This window comes from Grammomys surdaster, unplaced genomic scaffold, assembly GCF_004785775.1.
Source record: "Grammomys surdaster isolate TR1022 unplaced genomic scaffold, NIH_TR_1.0 63, whole genome shotgun sequence".
NCBI lineage: Eukaryota > Metazoa > Chordata > Mammalia > Rodentia > Muridae > Grammomys > Grammomys surdaster.
In genome coordinates, this window is record NW_021604565.1 from 4,332,180 (window position 1) to 4,343,212 (window position 11,033).

The following is an 11,033-nucleotide window of genomic DNA, read 5'->3' on the forward strand; positions in this document are numbered from 1 at the left end:
AGCTATCTTTTAATAGGAATAGTCTCAAATTCTTGAGTTGACAAAGTTCGACTGATGAAGGGCAAGCTTAAATGACCGAACATGTACTTGCTGCAAAAGAAGCTGGCCACGCCTACAAATGTCGAGAATATACCAGCCATAGGGAACCCTGAAGAACACCAGAGAGTTTTATAATTCCCAGTAGTTATAATGTGTCATCAATTTCCAGTTCCTTGAAGAACCCACGCACATATCATGAGTTAGCACAAACACGTTTATTTACTAAACAAAGGGATGATCCTGGGCAAACCAACAGTTTGACACGGGTTCATGTAAGGTGTTTGTAATAAAGAGAACTGAACAGTCATGAAAAATAAAACCAAAGAAGTGAAGCCGTGTGTGTGTCTATGGCCTGCTCACTGAATTGGGCTCTTCACTCTGGCAGCGGACGCCTGTCCAGGATGACAATGAGGTCCTCACTGCACCTTCTCATAGATCCGAGTGCAGGTGGCATTGTTCATGACACATTCCTAGAAGAGAGATACAGACCCAGGCTGACTGTACACGTCAGAGCGTGTGTTGGGGGCAGAATCCTATAAAAGCTTATAACAGACCTGGCTAACAGAAAAAGCACGTTTTGGGATTTCTGGACTTGAGAAAACCTGGGACCTGCTTTTTTGTTTATATGTACATTTGCTACCCTGCAGACTAAAACACTGGATATCCTCTCTAAATTACTCATGTGGTTTTGGCAAATGTCCCTTATTTTAAATAAATGGGGGGAGGGAGATATACGTTCCAGGAGAGGGCTACACGGTAGCCTGCCAGCTCTCACAGAGGTACTGCAGCACAGGGAGACTGCTCAGCCACTTCCTGGGAATCACATCACTTCTCTGTCCCCACAAGGCCTGCCTCAGTAATGAGGGCTCCTGTTTCTAACTTGTTATTTGGAGTACTTTCCTCCTAAGTCTCCTTCTCTTGTTAAAAAGCTAGCAGCCAAGGATGGTTGTGATGACTGCAGCTGCAAGCACAGATCCCAGCAGGACACACGGCCCTTCATACTCACCACCACCAGCTTCCCGTCCTTCAGCTTCCTTGTTATCGTGCTTTCCTTCCCGTCCCACTTCTGGTGCTGGACCAGGGCGCCATCGGTGAAGGTGCAAACCGTCTGCAAAAACGCAGGGTACTTCACAATCTTCCAAAGTACAGGAAGCCCCATAACCCACACCACCCCAACACGTCTTCACCTTTCCGTCTCTACTTCACCATACTGATTTTATTCACAATAACTATGTGCATTTCGATCTAGAGACTCACAACATGTCTCCACTTCATAGTCCTGGGACTTTTACTAATTTATCAAAATTCAACTCCATAAAGTAATTTTTTTCACTCAGCCCTTGGCAATAAGTACAGATGTTGTTACTACAATGTAACCTGTCATTCTAGAAGCTTCTGTCACCTCACAGCATGTTGTAGCTGACCTCAGTTTTTCTGCCATCTGCCGTAGTTTCATCGAACTTCTCCCCCAGGGTACAAGAGAACACTGTCGTCTTCACTGTGCTCTCGGTTTTGACTGTGATGTTGTTGCCGTCACAAGTAATGATACAGTCTGGTTTGGCCATGGCACCCATCTTCCTAAGAGCCAGTCCTACTCCTGTGGACAGGAGATAACACAAGGAGCAGTTAGAATTTGCACGATACAAGCAAGGATTTATTTGTAGTCACCCCACTTGCCAGCCTCGTCTTACTGACTCACTGACATGTGATTATCTACCATGTTACACACATTACACACGTAAGCCTCATGGTCATCCTGAGATGGGGCCAGCAGGGGTGATGTCTCCGCTGGACAGATGAGAGCCGGGCAAGCACCTTTAGCCAGAAGTGACAGAACTCGAGGCCAATAGTGTTGACAACTTGACTCTAAATCTCAGCTACTAGCCACTGAGCTACTGGTCCTCTCCTTAACCTTAAATAATGAAGCTGACACACATGTAATTCCAGTATTCAAGGCACGGAGGTAAGAGGGTCAAGAGTTCAAGGTCAGCCTAAGCTGCATAGAGACTATGTTCCCCAAACAACAATGTAAGTATAAAAGCAGTTGGAGTGTGTTTTTAAATAAGCTTCCCATCTAAACAGCAGTGTTTTAACTGAGGAACAGGGCTCTGATGTTCATAAGTAGAGGGAAAGATACACCCTGGGAAAGAACAAACATTTCAAAGCTGGGTGACAATGTAACATTTTCCGTGGTGAGGCTCTTTCTGTGCTATCTGAAAACACCAAACTATTCGAGTATCTGGTTGATTTTTAGTTTGTGTAGTTTGTTTATTCACAGTAGTTACACAGGTATGAAATTTCACATTACTGAGTTATGCATTAGTTTATGTACTTGTCCGTGGTGGTAACATTCATATGGAACCTAGGATATTTTCACAAGAAAGGAGACTCTGACCCAAGCAGAGTGACTCATCAGGATGCTCAGCCAGCCTTCCATGTCTCTCTGCAGTCTTCTGCTGTGCCCCTTCCTACGTTGTCCAATATCTATGGGTAAGGCCTATTACCTTCCTAACTCCAGAATCCGGAGAACTAGCCACTCACTCAGAACTGGCCACTCAAGCATAAGCACCCAGCTGCTTTCAAACAGTGCTCTCTACTGGTTCTCACTCGCACCTGTGTGGCTTCCTGTGCACAGACGGCTGGGCTGAGGCCAGCAAACGGCACTTTCCAGATTTATCCTGATTTAGTCTTCCAGTGTGGACAAGGAAAGACACAAAACCCTAATGCATTCACATTCTGACAATAGTATAAACACAAACATGATTCATCAGGAACCAGACTTAGCCCCATAGTGTGTTGGATGTTTAAAAGAATGAAGGCCGGTTCTGAACGTGCAGGGATATTGGGAACAGCACCCCGTGAAACTGCCTCCTACTACCAGCAGTACTTCTTCAGAGAGAATGGCTGTTTTGTTAACCCCATCCTGCTTCCTAACATCTGTGACAAAGGTCCATTTCGTTGTCTGTTCTGTGTGTCTACCAACACATTCTTACCTTAAGAGTAGGCAAAAGTGGCAACAGACAACAAAGCACTATTTCCAGTGAGGGCGAACTTGAACCTTGCTCACTCTCTGGTTAGGCTTTAGGGAGCAAGTGCCTGCTGCAAAGCCACACCCATCTTGGAACAGTTGGCAACCACAGGCCAGCAGCAGCAGCAGTTTCTGATTATAATTTTCCAGCCAAGCCCAGGTCTCCTTGCTCCTCATCCTCCAGAATCAAGAGAAAGAACCAGAACAGAACGGTCGCAAGACTATAGACATGCACAATGGGTGTCTGCGCTTCGCCCACAGGCCACCTGCTATCGCCCGTGCAGCGCCACGGGTGCCACGCCTAACCAGTGGCGAGGAGAGGACCTAAGAGATGCTGTGGAGAAAGGGATCTAAGCCGCATCATTCATAGCCTCTAAAGAGCTTCTGCAGAAACCACGCCCTACCACGCGGTGTCCTCTCAGAGCCGGGGGAAGGAGACTGGCGCCATCGAGGAACAAAAGATGCGGCAAGGTGGGAAAGGAGAGTGTGCTGCTACCCCGGGGATTGGGTGGTGGGGCAAGGACAGTGGCACCAGGTGAGGACAGAAAGAGGAGTGGGGATAACATTAAGGAGCAGCTGAGGGGCTGTTTGTAAGGGGTTCATAGCAGTATGGCTGGCACGCACCTGTGAAGGACCGGAAGCAATGAGGGGGCTGTCTTGGGGGCAAGAAGCAGAAAAGGAGAGGAGCGAGGTGACCCACCACGTCCGGAGCCCGCGGCAAAGGCGGGCTCTCCATTCTAACCACGTCACGGTGCTCAGCGCAGCTCCACCGGCCGCGTGGTGGAAGGGAACCAACGCATCCACACAAGGATGAGGTCCCAGGGAGGGGTTCGGCGATAAAGTCTCACCTAGCTCTTTCATGTACTCCTCAAAGCCGTGGCTTTCCAACAGGCGCCACTTCCCTTCGAGGTCCTTAAGGCTGGCCATGGCGAGAGGGAGAGCACAAAAGCAGCAAGGAGACGCGGTGGCGGGGGGCGCTGTTCGGCTCCTGGCGCCATCTGCGCTTATATCCGTTGGTGTGGGGGGTGGTGTCGGGCAACCAATAGGAGGCACGCCTCCGCCTGGTACCGCCCCTCGCCACGCCCGGACTCGTGCGCCTTGGGCTGTGCCGGGGGTCTGAAGGTGCCACCCTGGCTGCGCCGGACTGGCGCGCCACACGTCTCCCACAGCAACTGCAAGCTGCGACTCGCCTGGCGCGCCCTTATGCCTTCCTGAGTGACAGCTCCGGCACAGTACCCCCACACACACCGCCATCCGGGGACAGCGTGGAGCTCACCGGCCTGCGAGCCGTGGTGACACCGGCCTGCGGCTTTTACTAAGTACCTAGGAGGAACTAATTAGACATCGCTTGGCGCTTTGGAGTTGAATAGCTGATTACTGAGTTAATTAATAAACTGCAGTCTCCTTAACCTTGACAGTCCCTCACGAAAGAACCTTCTGACCCCACCCTCCCACCTCCTAGGGCCTCACCAGAGCCTCTTTGTTGTCTGCTAGACAATCCTGGCAGCAGCCTCTGAGTGAGATTAGGATGCTCTACAAATTCGTTTTCTCCACTAAACTAGCAAGTTTCAGCTTAGGTAACTGCCACTTCCTGAACCATCTTACTAGCTTCTATTCCCCAATTAGAGATCAAAACTATTACTTCACTCCATCCTTTGAGGATGTCTGGCCCAGCTACCAATTAGTAAATTGCCTAGAATACATTGACTATAAAAATCATATTATCACTTTGATATGCACTGAAGTCCCACAAGATATAAGGCTCCAAAGACAGTCAGGTGACTGGAGCTGACAGACAGATGACCACAGAACCTGAGTGTGTGTGGAGGGTGGGGGGGGGGGGATGGGGGGGGGGGAGGGGGGGCCATGGGAAATACAGGGAGACAAAGGGAGCACATTTTATGAGACAATCAGAAGAGGAATTGAATAAAGTTTATGGAGAGGCAGAATTAAGCCTGGGTTTAATTCATATAGCCCAGGCTAGCCTCAAACTTAATATGTAGCTAGCTCCTGCTCATGGGTCTCCAGCTACCCTGTGCTGACATTACAGGTGTGGCCAACATACCCTGCTGAAGTTGTCATTACACAGTGAAAGTCAAGAGTATCCACCAGTAGTGAGGGCCTATCGCACAGTTACTGAGTCTCGCTTTCAGTGTCAGTTTTGATAAGTTACCTCTGACATTCCTTGCTTTGTTGGGGCTCAGGTTTGTATTAGGTAACTTTGCCCAACTACAGACTAATGTAAACATCCCGAGTCTGTTTGAGGGCAGCTGTGCCATGATTCTTTAATGGGTTGGTATATACAATAACTCCAAATGAATTTATTCACACACAAGCCCCTCTTAATTGAAGGGCTTCTGTACTTCAGTAATGCTGATCTCCCAGCTAAGGAGATGACTCCAGGAGTGAAAGGTTACTTCAGATCCCCAGCACCCACATGAAAGCTGGGTGCAAGTGCCTACAACCCTAGAGCTGAGGGATAGGTGGGCAGATCACTGGAGCTCACTGTTCAGCCCATCTAGCCATTTGACAAGCTTCAGGTTCAGTCAGAGATCCTGTCATTAAGAAAGAAGGTGACAGACAGCTGATGTCAACCTCCATCTCCACACACATGTGTACACATACAGGCCTGTGAACACACACACACACAACAATTTATACTTACAATATTCTTTGGCTTAAGAACATCTTTTCAAAGCTATCTAAAGACCTGCAGCTTCTCAGACCAGCTCAAAATATGCCAGACATACATGGTGGTGCGGTATTTTTATCTGCTAAGGCATTGATGTGTCCTGAGCCCCAACATCGCACTGACTGAACCCATCAGTTCTCTTGTGTATGGAGTGACTTTTCTCAGAGTGTCATTTTTACAGACTCTTACTACCTGCTCCCACACCTCATTGGAGGTAATATGGGCTGAATTAAAATGTCTCCACCCAGACGGGCTATTACCATGAAAACAATGTCAGCTTATTGAGTTTCTACTATGCACTTCGTGGTCCTTTTTGGTGTTTACAAAGATGAACTTTAATGCCCAGCCATTATTGAAGAGGTTATCCCAGTTTCTCAGGAGAGGAAACGAGGCTAGGAAAGTGGGTGCTGTAGAGTAGTAGAACTGGAATCTGCACTGAGGACTTTCTCACGAAAGACCTTGTGAAACAGGACCACACCTGCCTGTCCTTTGTTCGTGATGCTTGTGAGGGAGGTAAGAGCAGAGGCCACAAGACACTCTGCCAAGACACTAATTATTTTATCATCCCTCACACAATTAAAATCCGAGAAGCATCCTGCATGCTGCGAGACATCCCACAGCCTGCATCCCCTTTATTACAAGTTTCTACTCCAAATTTTGGGTTGGAACCCTGGTGTCCCACAGCCCATTTACACATTGACTTGGCCATGTGGGTGTCCCAGTAAAGGCCTGCATGCCCACACCTGAGACCCCGCTTCTCAGAAAGCAATGGTGTTCTGAAAGATGCTAAGGAAAGCTCTGCTTCTTTTAGATTGAAAGTCCCAGGCTGGTCGGCTCCCGTGTGTCTAGACTCTTCCTCATTGAGTGCTGTCTCCATGTTTTCTGCAGTGTTGGATCCAACCTGGTGATGATAGCCAAGATACAGTATATTAATTCTTAGATTCTCATAATAAACCAAGTCATAGAAATGTCAAAAGCAGAGAGGCAGTAGTTAAAAATAGTTCGAATCCTCGAGTGTTACTTAAAACCTAACTTTTCTCCTTTTTTGCAGTACTGGGGACTTGACTCGGGGTCTAACATACACTAGGTAAGGATTCTGCCATAGAACTATATCCACAACCCTCTTTTGACTGTTTAAATTTTGAGATAAAGCTTCACCAGGCTGCACAGACTGACCTACAACTTTCAGACCTCCTGCTTCAAGCTCCTGAGTAGCTGAAAGGATAGCCTTATGCTAGCCTCTGTGTGTGTGTGTGTGTGTGTGTGTGTGTGTGTGTGTGTGTATGTGTGTGTTCGCTTGCATGTTTAGGAATGTGCATACACAGGAATGTGTTAAGTATGGAGGTCAGCTTCCTGTATTCCTCCAGAGCTGTCCACATTGTTTTGTTTGTTTGTTTTGAGACAGGGTTTCTCACCAGAACCTGGAGCTGGATAATTCTGTGCTAGGATAGCTAAGCCTGTGAGCCCCTAAAACTTAACTTTAGACGTAATTTTTGCTTTGATGGGTAAAGTAATTCTCTTCTAGATAAGTGCACCTTAGAGAGGTGGAAATCTGAAGTACCCGCCATTGTCTGATGAAAACAAGGACATGTCTACCGCTGTATCATGAGGGTACCAGTCCATCAGACTCCTGGGCGCCTCACCTGAGCATGTAAGAAGTATAGTGCACAAATGTGCACACATGTAGTTCATCTGGAATTCTCCTTCATCATTGGTTTTCATTTACAAATTCTATTTCAACTGCTGTGGCTTTTTATATTAACAATAAAGCATGACAGTGCATTGCAGGAAGTTTAGAAAATGCAGGGAAGCACAAAGAAAATAAGAATCCGTCTATAAGCCTACTACTTCAATAAGTATTTGGAGAAATGTGGTATTCCCTTCCAGTGCTTTACTGTGTGTGTTTGTGTGTGTGTGTGTTGTGTGTGTATGTGTGTGTGTGTCGATTTGCATGTGTTGTATACACAAAAACCATGACTGCAATCTTTAACATTCACACACTTTTCTGTCCCGCGATTCATAATTTCATACATCATGCAAATATTGGCTGTGACTGTTTCTGACATACACAGTAGGTTGAGAGTATGGCTACCATTTCACTGCGCAGTTGCTGTTTTGTTCTTTTGAACATGCTCAATACTATGCACACAAAGCCTGCCTTTGAAACAGATGCTGTCTTCAAGCCTGTGGGTACGCTCACATTCTCACAGGTCTCTGACCACAGAGCTCACCCTTAGCCTACAGGGCCATCTCTAGTGTAAATCTCTTAGTATTTTCTTAGGCATGTCCTATCTCTTAGGAGCAGTCAATTCTGTCTGAACCGATGGCTTCAATACGGTGCACTCTTCCTTTTGGAATGAGCCCAAGCTAATGTTCAGATCTGAAGAAGCCAACAGAAAATCCATGTGAAAGGCCTAAGACTCTTGTCTCACCTAAACAGGGAACCTAACAATTCACTTCTAAGCATGCAGTCCTCTCCTGTGAAACCCATAGCACCTGTGTTACCCAGCTCTTCCTCAACAACAGCTGCAAGGACTTATCAATGGCCACATTAAGCAGGGCTCTCTATGGGTGGAAAGAATGAAGGCTCAAGAACTCCTTACATCTTTTCCTCTAGCCACTGCAAACAGATGAGGCCAGTGCAAAGTTTCTGAGCCCTATCTATGCACGACTCAGACAATAGCTCCTGGCCCTGAATGGAGAGCCTCAAAATCACTCTATTGCCACCTAGTGGTGGTAGCGAAACATTTCTCCTGGGCCTTATTTGATTAGCAGTGATGGCCTGTTTTGTTCTCATTTGTGGACATAGGTGGGTAGCTTTGGAACACGGAGTGTGATTTCATTTACAGACACCCCAGTGGCTGTTGTGTGGGCAGATACACCTCTTACACGGTTCCTCATCCTATAAAATCATTCCTAAGGGCAGTAAGTATCAGTGCCCTAGAATGCAGCTGCTTTAAAAAAAAAAAAAAAAAAAAAAAGAGGAAACACCACGTTAAAGAAATGATGGCATAGAATACCCAAAGTAATTCAGGTTTAGACAGCTAAGCATTCTTTAAGTGCCTGGCAAAATCCATTTAAAGAGCAGAAGAGCTAATCATAAAGAGTGCTCTGTCTACAGTGGCACTTCTCATGTTTTAGCGTCCGGACAAGCCTACTTTGTAAGACTGCATAATCAGATCCAGTAGGTCCAAAGCAGGGCCTGGGTTCTTCTCATCTACTGATTCCTTACTAGTGTTAATACAAACAAAACAAGACAAAAACTAAGATAGAATAGCAGACATTAAAGGGAACGATTTTAAAAAAAGATTTTGACCTACTTAAAAGAAATGAGTCAGGTGTTTCTGGCAGGTGTTTTGAGTTCCATTAATAGGACTTTCTAGAACCACATGTAGATTAGATGTTTGGAACCTCTAAATCATCTATATAGGTGACACTATGACAGGAAGACAAGCAAGATCCATGTGACCATGTTCACAGAGGTGGCATCAAGGTACCGCTGAGCAGTCAGAATGGCTTCTGGTGACACTGTCCCTCACACACAGGCTGCCAACGGCAATTCTAAACTGATTTTTAAAATGGTCAACACAGCATGCACACTGACACACTTGATTAAAACTCTCCCAGTCACAGCATGACACGTGGGGTGAAGGTGTTCCATGCAGCTCACAGCTGAATCGCTCTGACTAAAACCTCTGTCATCCCATGCTGAGCTGGTTAGACAGGTAGCTCTCTTCTAGGACATGGCCCAACGAAACTAAGACAGAGATAGAAGAGGAACCTTCGCTCATGGCTGGGTGATATTATAAACTGGAACTCTGTTTGGTATCCTCTAAGGCCAGCCTGTGCTACACAGTGAGTTGCAGGTATAGTAAGGCCACATAACCAGACCTTGTCTAAAGAATAAATAGAAGGAATAAAAGAGGGGTGGAAGGAGGGAGGAAAGGAAGAAAAATGAAGGAAGGAAGGAGGGAGGGAGGGAGGGACGGAGGGAGGGAGGGAGGGAGGGAGAAAGAAAGGCAAGGAGGGGATTGCAATATTTTTGAAAAGCTGTTTGAGAAAATTCCATTCATTTGAAGCTGTTTATGGAGAGTGGAGAGCTCAGATTCACACAGACCCTTTTCCCTCACACAGACCCAAAAGACACTCAAGACTGTGCCATATTGGGTTCTACTTAGATCAAGGCCTGTTTCAGCAACAGATTTTTCAGGTGAGAAAGACATTAAGGTTCAATTCCAGTCTTGTACCAGGAAAGCCAGGAACCATGACTACTGTCTTATCCAGTCCCCAAACTTCCTCTGTTTTTTTCAGCTGAAAGTACTGGCATTGACATAATTTAATTAAGCATGTGTGAAATGGCTGTGTTCCGAAGTCTGAAGCTGATGTCATAAGAGTGCGATGTGGAGCTCCTGAGAGCATCCTTACTGTCACACCCGATCACTCCTGCTCAGCAGCAGAGCACAGGAGGTGGCTTCCATCTTTTAGTTGCATTTTACATGGTTTTCATCCCTGGCACCAAAGCAATTACATTTTAGAAAAATATTTCACTGAAGTAAGGTCCCAAATAATAAAGTTACTTTGGCTCAGGATGTTTCTAGCAGATAAAGATCACTATTCCTAATTGTTAACTCCTGGGGCTGCTTCACACACACACACACACACACACACACACACACACACACAATCCCACCTAGATAAAAAGTGGAGGAGCTGAAGACAAACACTCTCATGGTATTTGTGAAAAGTCAAGCAGTCACTCAGTTGTGGTACTCCCTTAGAGAAATGGTTAGTCGTTTAGTACAGCACGTATTATGAGGAATATTAAAAACTGAATACGTTGTTGGTTTCCGTATCATCCTTCAGCATGTCTCAGGAAGCACACAGCTTCTGGATGGTTCTAAGAGCAAGGTTTCACTACAGCCTTAGATGATTCACAGAGGGCCTGGGAATCAGTAGGAAGTTTGATCCATTAAGTTTTAAAACATTTTTAAGTTTTAATTTATTTGAGGGGCAGTGTCCAGGGACCCATATCAAGCAGTTGGCCTGCACTGAGTGGCAAGTACCCAATCGTGATAAGACATCCCACGAGCACCTCCCACAATGTTTTAAAACTGAATCAGACAGAGTGAATATTTTTGTAGGTTAAATAGCACTTTCTTGTGGTTGAACCAAATATCTAATGAGCATGTCTGGAAGTGATGTGGCGCTTCCCCTCCCCATTAAATTGATTTAAGTATATATTTTGAACTACCTTGTGAGCCTAGGCTTATCTCT

General features: G+C 46.1%; 1 protein-coding gene across 2 annotated transcripts; it reads right to left on the bottom strand.

Moving 5' to 3' along the window:
• Window positions 1-234: 234 nt before the first annotated feature.
• Fabp5 (fatty acid binding protein 5) lies at window positions 235-4,052 on the bottom strand. Of its 2 annotated transcripts, XM_028766293.1 has the most exons (4): window positions 3,916-4,048; window positions 1,464-1,636; window positions 1,046-1,147; window positions 235-509 (listed from the first exon to the last, which is right to left on the bottom strand). In XM_028766293.1, exons 1-4 carry the CDS (start codon window positions 3,992-3,994, stop codon window positions 456-458), a joined length of 408 nt encoding a protein of 135 aa, XP_028622126.1. In that variant the 5' UTR covers window positions 3,995-4,048; the 3' UTR covers window positions 235-455. The 2 variants fall into 2 exon arrangements, with proteins under 2 accessions (XP_028622126.1, XP_028622133.1); XM_028766300.1 differs by lacking the exon at window positions 1,464-1,636 and having other exon boundaries at window positions 3,916-4,052.
• Between the last annotated feature and the right edge of the window lie 6,981 nt (window positions 4,053-11,033).

Coding starts and splice junctions, on each gene's coding strand:
- Fabp5 (XM_028766293.1), bottom strand. CDS start 3,994: ATGGCCAGCCTTAAGGACCTCGAAGGGAAGTGGCGCCTGTTGGAAAGC. Junction 1,637..3,915: donor GGAGTACATGAAAGAGCTAG/GTGAGACTTTAT, acceptor TCCTGTCCACAG/GAGTAGGACTGGCTCTTAGG. Junction 510..1,045: donor AGGACGGGAAGCTGGTGGTG/GTGAGTATGAAG, acceptor TCTCTCTTCTAG/GAATGTGTCATGAACAATGC.